The 18,156-nt window shown below is 58.1% G+C and overlaps 1 protein-coding gene across 1 annotated transcript in view; it reads right to left on the bottom strand.

Moving 5' to 3' along the window:
- Positions 1–5,584: 5,584 nt before the first annotated feature.
- HCN4 (hyperpolarization activated cyclic nucleotide gated potassium channel 4) overlaps positions 5,585–18,156 on the bottom strand; it is a 96,307-nt gene continuing 83,735 nt past the window's right edge. The window contains 2 exon segments of the mRNA XM_040077833.2: positions 5,585–8,892; positions 8,894–9,621. Coding sequence (XP_039933767.1) covers positions 8,098–8,892; positions 8,894–9,621 — 1,523 coding nt within the window. The 3' untranslated portion in view covers positions 5,585–8,097.

The raw sequence follows: 18,156 nt of genomic DNA, 5'->3' as shown, positions 1-18,156 counted from the left end.
TCCACCCCGGGTGTGTCCCATCTCCACCCCGGGTGTTTCCACTCTCCAATCTCCACCCCAGGTGTTTCCAATCTCCACCCCGGGTGTGTCCCATCTCCAATCTCCACCCCAGGTGTTCCCAATCTCCACCCCAGGTGTTCCCAATCTCCACCCCAGGTGTTCCCAATCTCCACCCCAGGTGTTTCCAATCTCCACCCCGGGTGTTTCCCCTCTCCAATCTCCACCCCAGGTGTTCGTTTCCCATCTCCAGCCCCAGGCAGGGCTCTCCCCAGGTGCAGGACATTTCCCCGAGTCCCTGCCCACCCGGCTGGGAGCAGCGGGGCGTTAATGGGATGGTGGGATGGGAGCTGGAGTGGGGACAGCCCTTCCCAGCCAAGGGAGAACCGCTGGGATCTAATAAAAGTCATCAAGCGAAGAACAGCATCACGATAAATTAGAAATGTTTGCTGAGTGCCCGCAGCGCTGTGACTCACGGGCTCCCAGAGGATATTCCAGAGTGCCCGAGGCTGGTGTCTGCCTGGTTTTGTACCGCTTGAACCAAACCCTGTGATTTAGGAGACCACACTGCTGGAGACAGGGAGGAAAAATAGGTGTGGGTTGTGCCACGAGTGCCTCCAGGTGTCCCTGCTCCTGCTGGATCTGCGGGGTGGAACTTCCATGGCAGCGCTGATGAAAGCCACACCTTTAAGCACCCCTTGTAGGGCTGAGTGTGACCGTCCTCAGTCGCGCAGAGTTCCCAGGAGCACCCGAGGACACGAAACGCTCCAATCTCTGTCAGGGTGTGAGGCAGCAGGGAAAGGCGAAGACTCCCTCGGGACCCGCTCCTGCCTGGCGCTGCAGCCGTGGGCAAACGTGTTGAGGCAGCAATATGCCCTCAGCCCCGTGCCCCTCCTTCCCGAGAGTCCTGTGCTCCAGGGAATCCATCAAGGGGAAGCGGGAACGCTCTCAGACGAGCAGCACCGAAGCCCTGCCCTCCTTCCTCGCTCCCCAGAGTGAGAAGTCCGCCAGCCGGCCAGGCCCTGGAGGTGTTTCTCCGGCAGTGCCGGGATGTGCCGCTTCCCAGAGCCCGGAGCTCCCTTGCCCGGGGCCGTTCCCGGGACGTGCCGCTCCCGCGCCCCGGGGCCGTTCCCGGGATGTGCCGTTCCCGGGATGTGCCGTTCCCGTGCCCCGGGGCCGTTCCCGGGATGTGCCGCTCCCGTGCCCCGGGGCCGTTCCCGGGACGTGCCGCTCCCGCGCCCCGGGGCCGTTCCCGGGATGTGCCGTTCCCGGGATGTGCCGTTCCCGTGCCCCGGGGCCGTTCCCGGGACGTGCCGCTCCCGCGCCCCGGGGCCGTTCCCGGGATGTGCCGTTCCCGGGATGTGCCGCTCCCGTGCCCCGGGGCCGTTCCCGGGATGTGCCGTTCCCGGGACGTGCCGCTCCCGTGCCCCGGGGCCGTTCCCGGGACGTGCCGCTCCCGTGCCCCGGGGCCGTTCCCGGGATGTGCCGCTCCCGCGCCCCGGGGCCGTTCCCGGGATGTGCCGTTCCCGGGATGTGCCGTTCCCGTGCCCCGGGGCCGTTCCCGGGATGTGCCGCTCCCTTGCCCGGGGCCGTTCCCGGGATGTGCCGCTCCCTTGCCCGGGGCCGTTCCCGGGATGTGCCGCTCCCGTGCCCCGGGGCCGTTCCCGGGACGTGCCACTCCCGTGCCCCGGGGCCGTTCCCGGGATGTGCCGTTCCCGGGATGTGCCACTCCCGTGCCTCGGGGCCGTTCCCGGGATGTGCCGCTCCCTTGCCCGGGGCCGTTCCCGGGATGTGCCGTTCCCGGGATGTGCCGCTCCCGCGCCCCGGGGCCGTTCCCGGGATGCAGGGAGAGCCGGGCCAGCCGCAGCCACGGCAGCTCCCGGCCTTGCGGAGGGGCTGAAGGCATGAGCACGCTCCTGGCCGGAGCTGACCACGTCCTGCTGGGGGGCTGGCCCGGGGACACCGGGGACACACGTGGGCTCCTCCGCTGGCACCGCGTGGGCGCCGCTCCCACCGCGCCCGACAGAGCGGCTGGACAACAACACGTCGTGAGAGGGAGAGAGGAAAATGACCCTGAAGAGCTCTCTAATTTGCAGCACAGCCAGGAGAGCGGCTCCCGCAGAGGAGAAGGCGTTCGGACACCCGGCAGGAGCTGTTAACTCCTTCCTGCCCGGCTCTGCCCGCAAAGGGCCCGGCACTGCAGGGCTGCAGCTCCCGTTTGGAGCCGGGGAGCTGCTGCGGCTCCTGGCTCAGACCACGGAGCATCTCCGTGTCCCGAGGGGCTCCAGCCGAGGGCTGTTCCAATCAGGAGCCGTGACTGCGGTCGGCGAGAGCTGCGGGCTGGGAGGTGCTGCTGGACGGGGAGCAATCGGCTCTCCCGCCTCTGCAAATGGCACAGCCGAGTCAGGGCTTTGCTCCCTGATTTGCTTTAATGGCACCACCCTCAGCTCCGTTAAAATCAGAGCCGAAAGCCGGAGCGGGCCTTAGGCCAAAGCCGCTGGAATTAGTGAGGCAGAATGGCCGGGGCCCTGCAGGTGACGTGACAAAACCGATGTCCGTAAACCCGTGCTAAAATCCAGGCTGTGTTCGTGGAGAGGAGAGAGCAGGCAGGGACGGGATGGGCTTGGAGAGCCCTGCCCATGCAGGGAGCAGTGCCCGGGCGCTCCTGGGCACGGGACAGTGGGCGCTGGGGAGCGCAGGCCGTCCCTCCAGCCAGCCCCTGGCACGGGGAGCACACCTGGAAGGGCTGTGCTGGAAAATGGGAGGTGCTCAGCTCTGACCTGGGGACCTTGGGCTCCCCCCTGCCAGAAAAGCCACTGCGCCTCTGCCACGCAGCTCACAATGTGCCCGAGCAGCTTCCTTTAATTTCCGCAGGTTTTTGAGTGTAGATTTGGGCTGAGAAACCGGGGCGGAGGGGCCAGAGGCACGCACGAGCCCTGGGACCACAATGGGAGAATTTCTCCGTGTGGGGCAAGGGACAAACGTGACAAAGGACTGCAGAGATGATGAAAAGCTGCTGCAGAATCGCCTCCAACCCGTGAGGGCAAACCCCAGCCGCAGCTCACGCTGCCCTGCCTCTGCAGAGAGGAGTCAGCGAGGCCAGGGCCGGGTCAGCAGGGGGAAGGATCCCCCCTCATCGCACACACAGCTCACCCCAGGCAGGGCTGGAGGGCTGGGGCACGGCCTGCAAGGGCCAGAGTGCACCGGGAGCGAGTGTTTGGCCTCAGAGTGCCTCCAGCAAAGAGAGGCTGCTCTTTGTTTGTGCATCCCAGCCCCTGGGGTTGATCCCCGCAGCCATCGCTGTGCTCCAGCCGTCCCTGGCACAGGGATCCTGCCCCGGCCTGGCCTCTGCCCTCCCCTCTGCTGGGGCTCTCACCGTGCTCATGTCCCAGCTGGACAGCGCTGGGCAGGGCAATTGTCCCCAAGGGAAGGGTCCTGCCTCACCACGTGCCAGCTCTGCCAATCCCCGTGGGAATCAGAGCTCCTGGTCAGCCTTTGTTCCGAGTGTGACCCCATCACATCACTCCCTGCCGGGCTGCCCTGGCCCCTCCTGTCCCTCCCTCAGCCCGGGAGCTGGTCCCACGCTGTCCCCGGGCTGTGTCCCTGTCCCAGGCGGGCACAGGGCACGGGATGTGCCCTCCCTGCCTCTCCAGTCTCTGCCCCGGTGGGTGCCCCGCGCCAGCTCTGGCAGCAGGGCATTCCCAAGGCTCTGGAAAAGTCCCCTGCCGCCGCTCAGGGGTGCGAGCAGGGAGATGCCACCCCTGCCCGAGGGTGTGGGAGGCTTGGAGGAACTCCCCCACTGGTGTTTTACACTCTGGTTCGGCCGTGGCTGAGAGAGAGCATTGCTTGGTGCCCAGCTCCCACTTCCCAAAGGGATGCTCTTCCACACAGTGACGGGGATGCAGGGTGTGGCTCGTGGCTGGCAGCTCCTGTGCCACTGTCACAGCACCAGGACGAGCTCAGCCCCGAGGCTGGGGGGTGAGAGCTGTCCGGTGTTCTCTGTTTTAGGTAAAATACACACTCAGATATGTTGATTGCTTTGAAGGGGCCGTTCCCAATACTACTCGTGGCTCTCCTAGCAGGGAGGAAAAAGGTTCAACTCCCTTTTCCTGCTGGGTATTCCCAGGCTTACCTTGGAGGGTGCCTGTGCCTGCTGGAACCGTGCCCAGTGCTGGGAGACCCCTGGAAGTGCAGAGGAGATGAAACAGGATTCACCCAGGGCGTGCCCAGCCCCAGGGCCAGCGTGGGGCTTCCTGGGGACACCCATGGTGGCTGTGACCGGGGAGCAGTGCTGAGGCTCCTGTCAGGCTGCTGCTCCATCACAGAGCTCTGGGAGGCTGCAGAGAGGAGGAAAAGCCTTTCCCCAAGAGCTGAGCCCCAGCCTGCCCCTCCCTGCAGCCCTGGCACCGCTCTCCTTCTTGTCCAGGGCTGGCTGGTGCAGGCACCAGACAATGCCAGTGCCCTGGGGAAGCGCTGCTGGGAATTGCTGCCTTCTGTTGGCTCCGACACCACAAAATCTCCCACAGGGAGCAAATCCTGTGAGTGTGGGAGCTGCTGATGGGCACTGACCTGGCTCTGGTGTCTGGGGATGTTTTGCCCCACAGCTGGATCACCCCAGGGCACTCTCAAGTCCTTGCAGCGAGGCAAGGAGGCACCACCATGTGCTGAACCAGCCAGACCTTCCAAGTGTGCTTAGAGAGCTGAAAACTTGGATTTTGTTCCAGTCCAACCTTGCAAGATTTCTATGAAATCTCAAATTTAAAAGAAACGTTGGCTTGGGCACGACTAACAATGTGTTCCCTCTGTAACAGGGAAATAGCCTGATCTAAAAACCTGTTCCAAAAGGCAAACCAAAGCATTTTAGTACCTGAATTCCCTCCTCATGGAAACTCCAGGACAAAGTGACCCACCAGGAGTCACTTCCCAGGTGGGTTTGGACACAGACTCTGAGAGGGCCTTGCAGGAGTGAACGGAAGCTCAGAGCTTCGTTTTACCTTCCTAAAACTCTTCAGCTCCTGGCCTTGGCATCCTCGTCCCTGCGTGGCTGCTGGGTCACTCCCTGTCCCGCTGCCAGGGGCTGTGTCCTGTGCTGCTCCTCCAGGGATCCCACAGGCAGCCACAGCTTCCATGTCTGCATTCAAGTGAAGGATTTCTGTGCACACATCTGCAAAACAACTGCCAGATTTCTCCCTTGGCCTGCTGGAAGTTCAGGTGTGGGCGGAGGTTTTAAACTTTTGCTGTCAGTGGCTGAATACAGAGGACGTGTGAGGTGGTGAGCACCCTGCCAAAGCTCCAAAGGCAGCAGGAAAACAGAGACAGGACAAGGCAAAGGGCTGAAATGGGATTTCCCTTCTTTAAAGCTCGTCTCGTGTTGCCTGGAGTTCACCACGTGAAGCAGACAGCAAGTCAGAGGGGTGGGTTTTCCACATTTTTATTTACTAAGGTTTTTATTGTGTGTTTTATATTGCAAACCCCACCCCTAGAACTCTTCCCCTCCCTTCCCCCCCAAAAGAAACCAAAAAAGAATAATAATAATAGTAATAATAATAATAATAGTAATAATAATAATAATAGTAATAAATATAGTTCCACCTACTGAGACAAGCCTAGTGTTGACTGGGGTCCAGTCAGAATAACTCAATGTTGGCTACTGCAGTGCTGAGAGCTGGAAACCCAAAGAAGATCCTCGAGGGAAGCAAAGCCAAGGAGGATGTCCTGCAGCGAGGAGGGGGCTGGGTGGCCCCGGGGTGGCCAGGACTGGGGGCCAGTGCAGCAGCCACGGCACAGGAACCCAGGAGGGCTGGAGGATTTCCCCCCTGCCTGCCCAGCCCAGCCCCACACGGAGCCCCCAAGCTCTCCAGCAGCTCTGGCACACAGGGGAAAGGTTTGCTAAAAACCCAAAAGAACTGAAAAGGATATTGGGAGTCTTCCTTCTGCCTCTGAAAACATCAGAGGGTCTGTGAGTCTGCTTCGATTCCTGTTTCAAGATGAACCTGTACATATTTGGAAAAGCAGGATCTAGAGGTTATAATTGTCACCTGCCAATCAGCCCCACAGGAGGGTCAGAACTGACACGTAGTTTAAAACTAGGATATACATATATATATATAAATATGTGTGTGTGTGTGTGCTGACACATGTGCATAAATAGACTACGGATGTGTGTGACTACCCTACAGATAGAAAAGCAGGTGTGTAGATATAGGTACGTCTATAAAATCTATACAAACACACACACACACACACGCTCACCCTCCCAGCACACTCACACAGACAGAGCTGTATGGAGCCCGTAGAAAAAGCATTTCCAGAGTTCCCCTGACCCTTTAAGGAAGACCAAAGCTGATCACGTCTGAATTCGGAGCCACCGAAGCAGGGTGAAGCGGGAGTGCCCAGGAATGCAACATTCAAGGTGCAGGCACGTGGCAGAGAGTTCTGCAGACGAGTCGGTATAAAAACAACTGCCAGCCAGGGTTTGGGGGCTGGAGGGGCTCAGGACCGGGGTGCTGAAGTTTTTGGCACTGCTGCATGGAGTCCTGCGTCCCCTTGAGGGCTGGGGCCCGGGGAGCCGGGGACAGAGGGAGGCTGGATGTGTCTCTGGGGAGTGTTAGAAAAGTTGAGCACCTGACTCGGACAGTGAGGTGGCCACAGACACCCCTTGGCCTAAGAAAACCCCAAACAGAGAGAGAGGAAGGACGAAGGGACACAAAAGGAGACGTCTGCCCTAGAGGTAAAGGCTGTGGCTTCTCAGTGCTGCTGGCCCCGTTCTGTCCCCGCCCCACTGTGAGTGGCCCCAGTCAGGGAGCCCAAAGCCCAGCTCCAGGTGCCCCAGGTGACGCTGCAGGGTGTCAGGGGAAGCCCGCCAGGTGCAGGCTCTTATTGCTGGTGAAATCAAACAAAGGATTTCGGTTCCCCCGGCAGGGGACAAGCACAGACCGCGGCTGGCCGAATTTCTGGGCTGATGTGGTTTTAACGGTAAAACCAGAGTTGTACATCTGGGCTGGGCAGCAGAGCTGTGCTGGTGCCTCACGCTGCCCTGGGCTGAGGAGGAGGAGGAGGAGGGCTGGGGACTGCACCCGCTGCTCAGTCCTTTCTAGCTCTCCTCAGAGCAGTCACCCACGGACACCGAGACACTCAAGTGACACAGGGGACGTGAAAGCGCTGCCTTCTTCCCTCCTCCCTCCTCCCTCCCGTGCTTTGCACACACCACTGGAGAGGAGAGGCTGCAGCTCGGGGCCTTCTGCCTGGGGCCTTCTGCCCGGTGTGCTGGCAGAGCCAGGGCTTCTCCCACTGCCCACGTGCCAAAGTACAGAGGGAGCATCGCTACCCTCCCTGCGCCTTACAAGGGATTGCTCCTCGTTCCCCCTGGACCATCAGTGGAGTAAGAAGGGCGCGATCTGCAGCCAGGCCCGTCCATCTGCCGGTCACCTTCATCTTCCTCAGCTGGAGTCTGACCCAAACGTCAGCCCCTGGGAAATCCCTCGAGGGCTCTGCGAGAGTGAGCTCGGCCCTTCCCGCTCCTCTGCGAGCTGCCGAGCACAGGAGGTGACCTGGCAGGGAGGGAGGGACACGTGCTGTGTGCTGGGCCACCCACGTCCCCAGCCCCGGGGTCACAGCTGCGGCCAACCAGGGCTGCTCCACAAACACCAGCTCCACGGCCCCTTCCGTGCCAACCTCGGATCTTTGTCTCAACAGGAAAACCTTTTTTTGGTGGCTTCTATGGCTGCTCATTCACGTGTTCCAGCTCAGGCACACGCCCCGGCTGTGCGTTACCTCGTTGGATTAAATTTGCTCGTATCCTTTTTTTTTTTTTTTTTATCCTGTGTATTAAAATATTCTATAAAATCAAGTGACCAAAAATCTATAGCTCTAAGAATACCTGGTTATCTTCTTTTTTTTTTTTCTCCCGTTGTTTTTCATGTGTTTTTTTCTTTGTTTCTAAGCACAGTTAAACCTAAACAAAAGAAATGGAAAAAAAAAAAAAAAGCAGGAGTGGTGCAGGGGTGCAGGGGTGGGGGGAAGGAAAAGAAAAAAAATTACTCGGCAAACTCATGAGGAACGCAAGGGCAGAGCTGGCAGGAGCAGCTCCTCCAGGAGTCCTCACAAATTGGAGGGCAGTTTGGACCTGACGGGCTCCAGATCCCCCGTGAGCACTACGGACTCTTTGCGGCCGCCCGCGCTCAGGGCGGCGGCGCCGGCCCCGAACACCAGCGGGTGCGGCAGAGAACCTGAGGACATCTGGCGTGGCAGGGTCACCCGCCCGGGCACCGAGCTGCAGGGCTTCCCCAGGAGTCCGCTCCCGCCGCCAGGGAACGGGGAGAAGCTGGAAACCGATTCTCTAGAGGAATGAGGGGAGCTGCGGCGGCCCAGCGTCTGAGCCAGCTCTTGGGGCAGAGAGGGCTGGGACGCAGAGATCAGCTTGATGTCCTGGTTGAGGCGGCCCGCTGGCACCGCGCCGCGCGCCGGCGGCGCCTGCCCGGGAGGGCTGGAGGGCTGCGGCAGCAGCAAGGAGCCGTGGGAGCCCGAGGCCCCCGCGGGGCCGCACTGGAAAGTTCTGGCGGCCACCGGGCTCTGGGTGGGAGGACTAAGGCCAGAAGGGGTGCAAGAGGGAGAGGCGATGCCGGGCTGCTGGAGCGGGGCGGCGGAAGCGAAGGGAGGCCGCTCTTGGTGGAGCTGGGCTATCGTTCCAGTCAGAGATCCTAAAGCACTTGGATGCGTTTGGCACAGGCCCGAGGCCTGCGCCAGCTGGCTGAGGCTGGAGGACGGAGAGTTGGAAGAAGGAGGGGGTTGGAAGTGGTTCATTCCCCCCAGGGTCCCGCTGCCCGCGAGCTGCTGCGACTGTCCCCCCTGCGGTGGTCTCGTGGCGGGCTGGAACTGGTTCAGGAGGCTGGGGGGGGGAGTTTGATGACAGCTGGGTGAGGGACGTCGATGGGGAGCTGGCGGTGGCTTGCTGGAAGTGCCCAAACCCACTGCTGGAGAGGGCTGGCTGCTGCTGCTGCTGCTGCTGCTGCTGCTGCTGCTGCTGCAGGGGCTGAGCCGCGCCCAAGGGTGACCCCGAGGGCGCATTCTGCAGCTGGCTCAGCCCCGGCTGGCCGGAGCCGCCCAGAGGGGATCCCACCTGGAACTGGCCCAGGCCGGCGGCGGCCGAGAAGCCGGCGAGCTGCTGGATGTGGAAGGACGAGGACGAGGGGGTGTCGGCGCCCGGCGTGTGCAGCTGGGACGGCGTGCTGGACGGCGAGCCCACGGCCGAGGGGCCGGCCGACGGGACGAGCGACTGCAATCTCTTCAGCTGCCTGGGGGTCTGGTTGGGCTGCTGGCCCAGGGAGCCCAGCACGGACACGGGCGGCCGGAAGATGGCCGTGGGCAGCCGCGGGTGGTGGGTCAGGGCGATGGCCACCGAGGTGGTGGCGGCGGCGGCCTGCAGCGGGGCCTGGATCAGCGGCGTCCAGATGACCGGCGTGGGCGTGGAGGCGGCGGCGGCGGCGGCCTGCGCGTTGTGGGCGCAGTGAGCCATCTCCCGGTCGTGCTGCACGATCTGCTGGATGATCTCGTTCTCCTGGTAGTTGAACACGCCCGAGTTGAGGTCGTGCTGCACTTTGTGCAGCAGGATGGAGTTCTTCTTGCCTGCGGAGGAAGGGAGGGGAGAAAGGGTCACTGCGGGGCTTCCCCGGAGCTTCCTGCCCCACTTTCCCTGGAACGCCTCCCCTCGCCGCCCCGCACGGCCTGTGCCCCAGCAGCAAGATGGGGAACAGCACACCACACCTGCCTCTGTGGAACAAACAGCCTCGGGTCCCACTGAGCTGTGCCCAACACGACACCCACCCCTAGACAGTAACAGCTTCTGGTGAGCGTGGCAGACTGGCAGCAAAAAGCTGATGGATTTCCAAGATTCCCATTTTGCACTGGGCCTCCATTAGAAAAAGAGACTAAACCCTCAAAAATATCGATCTGGTGAAGTCTTCAGCCACTCTCCTTCAGCTCCACCTTTTTCTCACCCGTCTCAGGTGCCTTGGTCACTCAAGAGTAAAACACAGGGGTGCGCTTGAAAGGAAATTTCTCTGAGTCGGGATCTGATGATCTTGGAGTCTTTTCCAACCTGAATGATTCCCTCATTCTATTCTATGACTTCATGAGCTGGAAAAGCTCAGCTGGGCCAGGTAGGACCCTCAGGCACCCTGCAGCTCCCAGCTGTGCCCTTGGAATCCCAGCTTTAGGGAATGTTCCAGCTGGATTCCCAGAGGTTAACTCGGCTCTTTGCCTTTGCAACGGGCTGGAAAATGCGGTGGGATGATTTGTCCATCCTGGGAGCGCAGCTGGCACCGGAGGGATGCACTCCTGGGCTCAGGGACAGAGCCAGCCAGGGCAGGGCACCAGAGGAATTTCCTTTTGATCCCACCCAGCCAGCTCTCAGATCTTTATGATCTGAGGCACATCTAGTCAACATCCAGATGGTTGTTTGGGGTTTTTTAGTGCATGATGTAGCTTTTAAATGTGCAGCAGATAAAAGAGTTTAAGGACATGCCTCTTACTCCAGCCAAATGGAAACTCAAACATCTGGCAGGAGAGAGCTGGAATGACACTGAAGAAGGACGGTGGCACCCCGGCCTCCCAAAAAGCCTCTCTGAAACACCAGAGTCTTGGATATAAGTCACTGAGTTCCAAACCCACCACCAGAAAAAGGTGAAACAATTCTTGCACCGATACAGAGGAAACTGTAAAATAGGAGGGAGAGCCCGGTCACTCCCACCACGATGCTGGGAAGGTAAAATGTGTTTAGCTCTTGCTCAAAGCACGGGAAGTGCAGAAAACACCCCCATGAAAAACACCAGTGGGTAAGTACAGCACATTCAGAACAGGTGATTGCACAGCAGCTGAGGAGGGAGCTCAGGGACAAAGGAAGCTGTTCCCAAGCGTTCCCTTCCCTCGCGGGAGGAACCAGCAGACACGGATTTGAGCCAAGCCCTTAAAAAAGGAAGCAGCAATCTGACTGTAATTGCAGATGCTGCAGGAACACGCTGAAGGCTTTCCCTTCCCCTTTGCAAATCAAGCCTTTGTCACCCCACAAAGGGCAGGGGCTGGCTCCCAGGGCTCTGTGGGTAAAGCTGCAGTGGGCTGAGCTGAGCTGAAATGCTGCCAGAGCTCTGATCCTGGATGTGCACCCGGGACGTGGCTGCTGTGGGGAATGGCAAGGGATGCTCAGTGCTCTGCTGTTTTACCTACTGCCAATCACCCCCTGCAGGAAAAACAGGGCAGAAAGGCTTTTGTTTTCCACTCAGAGCAAGATCCTAGCCAGGGAAGGACGTGATCCTGAAGGGAAGCAGAGTCTGGAGGTGCTGAAGTCACTCCAGGGGCTGGAAGGGCATGTGTAGGAATTCTGTAATGGCTGTTTGTTGTATGCTGGACTGGAGCAGCTCTGGATACCCCCAAAAAGACAGATCCCAGTCCTGCCCACGGCCAGGCACGGCAGGGGCAGCACCAGGGTCACCTTTCAGCGGGGTTTGGTTTGGCAGTGACTGGCACAGGAGGTCACTGAACACACACACAGAGTCATTCCCACCCGGATCCGCTAAAATCTCAGCAAATGAGCTCTCAAAGAGCTGCTTAAACACACTCAGAGACACAGACTGTGTGGAGAGAGGAGAGAACCCGCCTGAGTGCAGCTGGCAGGTGAGGGAGGCGCTGGCCAGCACTCGGAATTCCAGAGGGATTCATCCACACTGCATCACCCCAGAGTCACAGAGGCACTGGGGCTGCAGCTTTGCAATCCTGCCCTTCCTGGAGCTGCAGGGACAAATCCCAGCGTGGGCTGCAAGGTCAGGCTGTGCCTGGGGACACACGCTGAGCTCCGAGAGCCGGGGGACAAAGCTGCTGTCCCGAGATAAAAGCGGGCTGAGCGAAGGGCCGGAGCACGGGAACGAGGAACTGCTTCCCAAAGCTCCACAGCAGCCACGGCTCCGTGCCGGTGTCAGCACTCACCCACCCCCTCTGGCAGCTGGCTGTGGCTCTGGGGGTGCTCCCCGGGCTGGGTCCCAGGAGAAGCACGGGATAAATCACCCTGGATGTCTCCCAGGCTGAGCTCCAGGCTGCACTCAAGGAGCTCCAGAGCCCCCGGGTTCCCTGGCACAGCTGAGCACAGACCAGGCTGAGGCTTTCCAAACGTGCCTACTATTTACTGGAAATGGTTTGATCAAAGCTCCTTAGGTTTGTGTCAAGCTGATGAAGTAATACCAGTAAAAAGCTTGGAATGATTCTTTTAGTTGTTTTTTAAACCAGAACACTCCATTTTCCCTTTGAAATCACATTACACTCCACTGTTTTCCCGAGCCCAGCTTGCCTCTATTAACTGTTTCATTAGATCACATTTTTCTTTTCTGTTTTGCCAAGAAAATATCAAATTTCTCCTCCAGAACACTGCAGAAGATTACTGAAAATGTTCTTCCAGCCACAGAAGGGGGAGAAGAATTTTTCCCAAACCATTTTTCAAAATCGTAACTGGTTGGCAAGCTGAAAAATTAATTGACTTTCCCATTCTAATGAATTGCCTCATTTACACGATGTTCCCACATGCCCTGTGGGTTGCTTCTGGAGAAAATGCTGCTTCCCACCAGCCCCAGAAGGGAAGAGGCCCAGAGCAGAGTCCTGCTGGGATGAACATTCCCTGGCAGGGCTGGCCGAGGTCCTGCACGGGACAGAAACCAGCGGTGGGACAAAGAGTGGGACTGACTTTGCTCAGGCCAAGATTGGTACTGAGGTTATCCCTCCTCCTCCTCCTCCTCATGGGATTGGGGAAACAGTTCTCAACCCCTTTTCCTGCTCAGGATTCCTTGTCCCGGCCCCTGGCCAGGAGGAGGGGGATGCAGCTGAAGAGTTTGGCTCTGGGGAGCCCCCCGAGATGAGGCTGTGCCCCCAGGGACCTGCAGGGACTCAGCCCTGTGCTCCTGCTCAGCCACGGGGAAGCCTCATCAGGAGAAGGCCAAAGGGCTCCTGGTGCCCTGCAATCCACTCAGAGACACTGAGTTTGTCCTTCTGGGACGTTTATCCTACAGAAATTAAAGTGCTGGGCAGAGCGAGGTCCTGAAATAACCCCAAATCACTGCTAGAGGCTCCCCACAAAGTCACTGAGGCAGCCCAGCCCCAGGTCCCCTGCCTGCCTCCAGAACACCCTCTGGGCTCTGAAAACTCCCAGTGCCTCACTGCAACAATGGGCTAAAGACAGCGGGGAAAGGAAGATATTTCGAGCCTTGAAGATGTGCAGGGCAAAGCTCCTGGTGCTTTGAAGTGGAGCGAGCTATGTGAAATTATGGAAACGAAGCAAACAGATGTTGCTCCCCTAATTAAGAACTGCAAAGTCAGATTTTCCTCAGCTGTAGATAGCACACAAAAGAACGGGGAGAAAGGCTCATGTGATTTCACAAAAGGAGCCAGCACTCAACAATAGCTCTTCTATCAAATTATCAAAATGAGCTTTCTGTTGTTAAAATTCTGCCCAGACACAGGGGAAATTAGCTGTGACTTTCTGTTCCTTTCTCCTTTCAGTTCTCTCTGAGCCCAGTGGCTGCACTTTAAGAATTCAGGTCATTAAACTGCTTTCCGAATTTGCATGTATTTGAAATAATCTCATTTTATTAGGCTGCCTTCTGCCCTGGCCTGCTGTCAGCGTGGCTGCTCCCTCCACACGGGCGCTTCTCTCAGGTCTGATTATTCCTGGCACACCAAGGGCTGGGTCCCAGCTCTGCCCTGGGGCTGTGCCTCCCTTGCCAGGGCTGTCCTGAGCTGTGTCCTGCAGGATTTCGGCCCCGGAGGGACGATCCCGTGGCAGCTGCAGGCAGAGACCCTGCCCACACTCAGTGCCTGGGTTTGCCCCAGGAGTTTCCCAGTCGGGAGGAGCTGCTCCAGCTCCTGCTGTGGTCTCAGAGTCCGTGTGTGCAGGGAAATGAGCTGGAACAGGGAATTCAAAATGATTCTTAACCCCCAGAGTATGGGCTCTTCCCCTCTTGGAAGGATGCAGGTGAACCCGCACTGAGCTGCGTTCCCTGCTGTGGGAAGGGAATTTTCTGCTCAGAATTAAGAAACCCCTGGCAAAGAGCTCAGCAAAGCCAGCTGGATCAGCTCTAAGAGCATCCTCAGAACACTTCCCAACCCTGCTCTGGAAAGCCACAGCGCCTTCCCCAAGAATAAATCCCTGGATGTGTAAATCCAGGGATGTGTGAGCTCTGACACCTGCCAGGGCAGCTCTCTCTGCATCCTGCCCTTCCCCTTCTCCCTTGCTGGATCCTCTTGACTCTGGGGCTGCATTTGAAATGGACAATTCCCTCTCTTCCCTGCACAGCTCAGGCCTGCCTCTGACTGCTTCCCCTCTCCCATAAACGGAATTATCCCCAAAATACGTGGTATCCCTGCGCAGAGCCACGCTGGCAGGTCCAGCACACGGTGAATAATGCTATCTGATGAGTCTCAGCACTGCCACACTCCAGGTAAATGACGCTCCTCCCTCCCACTCTTCACACACAGCTTTGCAGAATGAAAAAAAAAAAAATGGAATATCTAGAGCTGGGTGTGCTGTGACTCTCCATGGAGGGGTGAGGAGCTGTGGCATTCCCGGGGCTGGGACACCCTCAGGGCTCCTGCTCTCACTCATCGCTGCAGACTGAAGCCAAGCGGTGCCTTCTCCTCGAGTGGCACCAGTGCCAAGGTCCCTGCACGCCCTGCCCAGAGCCCTGCTGGGGCTGACAGCCGTGACAGCACAGCTCTGGGATGCTCTGGACACGCTGGCACTGTCAGCTGCTGCTCTGGAGCGTGGGCTGGCTGCAGACAGCTCCTGGAGCGCCTTCGAGGCAGGGAGAGGCCCCCAAGAGGAGAGGTGTCACTGGTGAGCAGCCCCTTCTCCACGTGATTGAAAACAGGGCTGAAAATGTTTTATAAAGGTGCTGGGATGATAAAATGTTGCCTGAGCAGGTTTTATCTCGATGCAGACAGCAAGGAGCAAGGTCAGGGATGGAGCTCCTGAGATCCCCTCAGCACCTCCCAGTGCTCCTTCTCCTGGGGTGTCTGGGGCTGTGTTTTCCTCTGCAGCCACAGGAAATGGCACTTCAGGTGAGCAGGGCTGCCAGCTCCCCTTCATTAAGCTGAAGTAATTTAAATTTACTTCTCCCCACGGCTGGCGAGTTACTGACCCCTTTCCTTAGGCTAAACACAAAATACTCGAGTCTGGGCCTTGGATTCCAAAGAAAAGGAATTCCAGATACTCAGTTTCCGCTGAAGTCCAAGCTCCCAGCCTGTGCTAGGGAACACTTCCAGGTGTGATTGACCTGAGGCACCTCAGGAGAGACCAACCACACCCTGAGTGCCTTTTCCTCTCTCTGAGCAAACCCAGATCCCCACGCTGCTCTGTTGAAGGGAGGAGATTTCCAGACAGAGAAATGCACAAGTGGCACTTGTGCTTTGATTCCTCAAGGACAGTGACATTTGTGGTTATTCAGGTGATGAGAGAGGACACCTGTGCTCCCTCTCAGGACTGGGATAAGAAACCCCACCTGTGCCAAGAGCTGGGAATTTGAAAGGAAGCTTTGTGCCAAAGCACACACCCTCCACCACTGCACGTTTCTCCTTGCACCCGTGGCTCAGCTCAGCAAATAAGAGCTGCTTCTGTGTGTGTATTCATCTCCTGATGGCGAGATCATCCTGCTCCTCTCACCTGTGCAGATCCACGGGGGTTACTCACCTGTCCCTTGAACAAACCTGCCACTTCATTTGGTTAAAGCTGGTGCTGAGCGCACACTGCTGGAGTAATCTGCATTCAGTGTCACCTATTCCCAAGGTTCCCAAGGCAGCGGCCCCAAAACAGCCTAGCTCCCCCTTTGTGAGCGTCGCTGTCCCTGCAGAAGGGATGGGGAACTGAGGCTGCCAGCAAAGGCAGCACAAGGACAAGCAGAACCTGTGGCAGAGCTTGGCACCGCTCCCAGCTGCTCTCCTCCCCGGCTCACCTGGCCCAGGCCAGGCCTGCCTGGAGGCAGCACAGCCCAGGGGATTAGTCAGGACTAGACAAGCACACTGCAAACACAGCAGCAAATCAGCTGCGCAAGCCTGGGCGCGAGCTGGCAGGCCAAAAGTTTGGGAACAGCTATTTTTGTGGGTTGTTTATAGACAAAAGGTTTTATAATGTTTACCACTGTAGTATGTTGAACAGACACTCTGATACTCAATAATATCGTAAGTTATATTTAGAGGCTGGAATTGCGTTGTCTTGGCTTTTCTTTGGGTTTTTAGCATCTGCAGCGCCTGGAGGAAACTCAAGGCATCTTTAATCCTGACTTAACTGGGATCCTTCTATCAAAGCATACACAAGTGGCATGTAAAGCATATGCATTTCAAACCACGTGGCAAAAAAAATTCCCGAGGAAAACGAAAACAAGAACTTCCTCTGGCCCCTGGGAGGCTGTCAGCTCTCCCCAGTGTCCTTGCTGTGGGTGGGGAGGACCTGGTGGCAGGCACTTCTGGGATGTATCACGGCAGTGGAGCGGTGGAAAAGCATCAACCCCACCGCTCCACTCACCGCCCGTGCCGGGCTTACTTTCAACGAGCATTTAAGGGGTGGTGTTCTACAAGTGCAAATACTTGTGGAAATCTAATTTTAAGCTCCAGCGATCACTGAAAGCCAGTTTCAAAGGCAGGCAGGGGGAGAATGGTGTGGCTTACGTAAGGGGGCACGGCAAAGCGGGGCGCGTCCCCAACGCTGCCAGAGAGAGAACGACTCCCTGCAGAAAGCACAGCGGCACTGCAACGCAAACACCACACACAGCTCCACAGCCTGGGCAGCAAAGGGAAGAGGGGCTGATTTCATCAGGGATCAAATGGTCATTAATCAGTGATCAGCCCAGTTTCTTTGAGTGGCAGCCTGTGCACACGTGTGTGACATCCTGCAGGCTGAGCAGCTCTCAGAGCCTGAGGTTACTCGGACTTAAGCAGGGCCACAAATCTTTGTAGCATCCCGGCCCCTGTCAAGTCATGGAGGTGAATCCCTTCCTGCCCAGTCCAGCAGGACACCAGGATCAATTCCCAGTAAGAGCAGAGGTTCAAGGATACAGCTCGGCTCTTTGCCCAGGGGTCTGTGTGCCCGACAGCTCCACACACAGCCCATGTACCTGCCGGGGGGCTCTGGCCCCTCTTCTCTGCCCACCCACTGCTTCCAAACTGCTCAGCCCTGCCCTGGGAGTGCCTCATCCCACCTCAATCGACCAACCCTGCTCCTGTAGCTGCATGGGCTGAGCCCCTGCCTGCTGTCCTGCTACCCACACAGCTCAGACCATGCTTTCCAAACATCCCAGTGGCCAGAAACCACATAAACATCTCTCCGTGGGACTGCATGGGCTGAGATTTCACTCCCTGCTCCCTCGATGCACAGGGGGAATATTGGATGGATCTTTTCCAGGTACCAGAACAGTGACAGGGCCCTCTGAATCATCTCCTGTACACACTGTGGTCTGGGCATTCCAAGGACATTGTCACCTGGGCAGAAGGGAGCCAGTGAATGCACCACTGACTTGGAAGGACTAATCTCCTTCCATTTGCTTCCTCCTTGTGCACAGATCCTGAACTGGATGGGACAGGAACAAAAATGGTCCTGCTTCTGTTCATCCCTGCTTTTCAAGAACTGCTGCTCCCCAACTGCAGTCCTCCAGAATGATTCCTGCACTTCCAGAGTGTCTCAGCAGAATGCAGCAGCCTTGAATTCCTTCAGAAGTCACACTCCGGTACAGAACTACTGCACGGCTCCTTCTGCACGGTGCACATTCCAGAGGAGGGGAAGAAATGCTTCATTTTTATAAACTGAGGCATTTCCATGGGATCTGCCAGCTCGGTAGGGTGCCCAGAGCTCCCCTGGGCTCTGTGGGGCGATGCCAGCCGAGGAGAGCTGGGCCCCACGTCCCAGGAGTTTAAATGTGGAGTTAAGGGAGCAGGCAGCTCTGGAGGGTGAGTGCCAGGGAAACCAGGGCACAGCAGGACTTTGAGTGGCACGGGGACCAAGGCTGTGCCAGGCCAGCAGAACAGCAGAAGGAGGGGGGCCATGGCAGAGCCCTGCAGCAAAGGGCCTGTTGTTCCACCTGCTCCGTGTCACCTCCTGACCTTCTGCTGACATTTGCAGCTGTCTATGCGAGGGCA

Source organism: Hirundo rustica, chromosome 13, assembly GCF_015227805.2.
Source record: "Hirundo rustica isolate bHirRus1 chromosome 13, bHirRus1.pri.v3, whole genome shotgun sequence".
Lineage (NCBI taxonomy): Eukaryota > Metazoa > Chordata > Aves > Passeriformes > Hirundinidae > Hirundo > Hirundo rustica.
The sequence above is the reverse complement of the archived record's forward strand: the minus strand, read 5'-3'. Positions and strand labels throughout refer to the sequence as shown.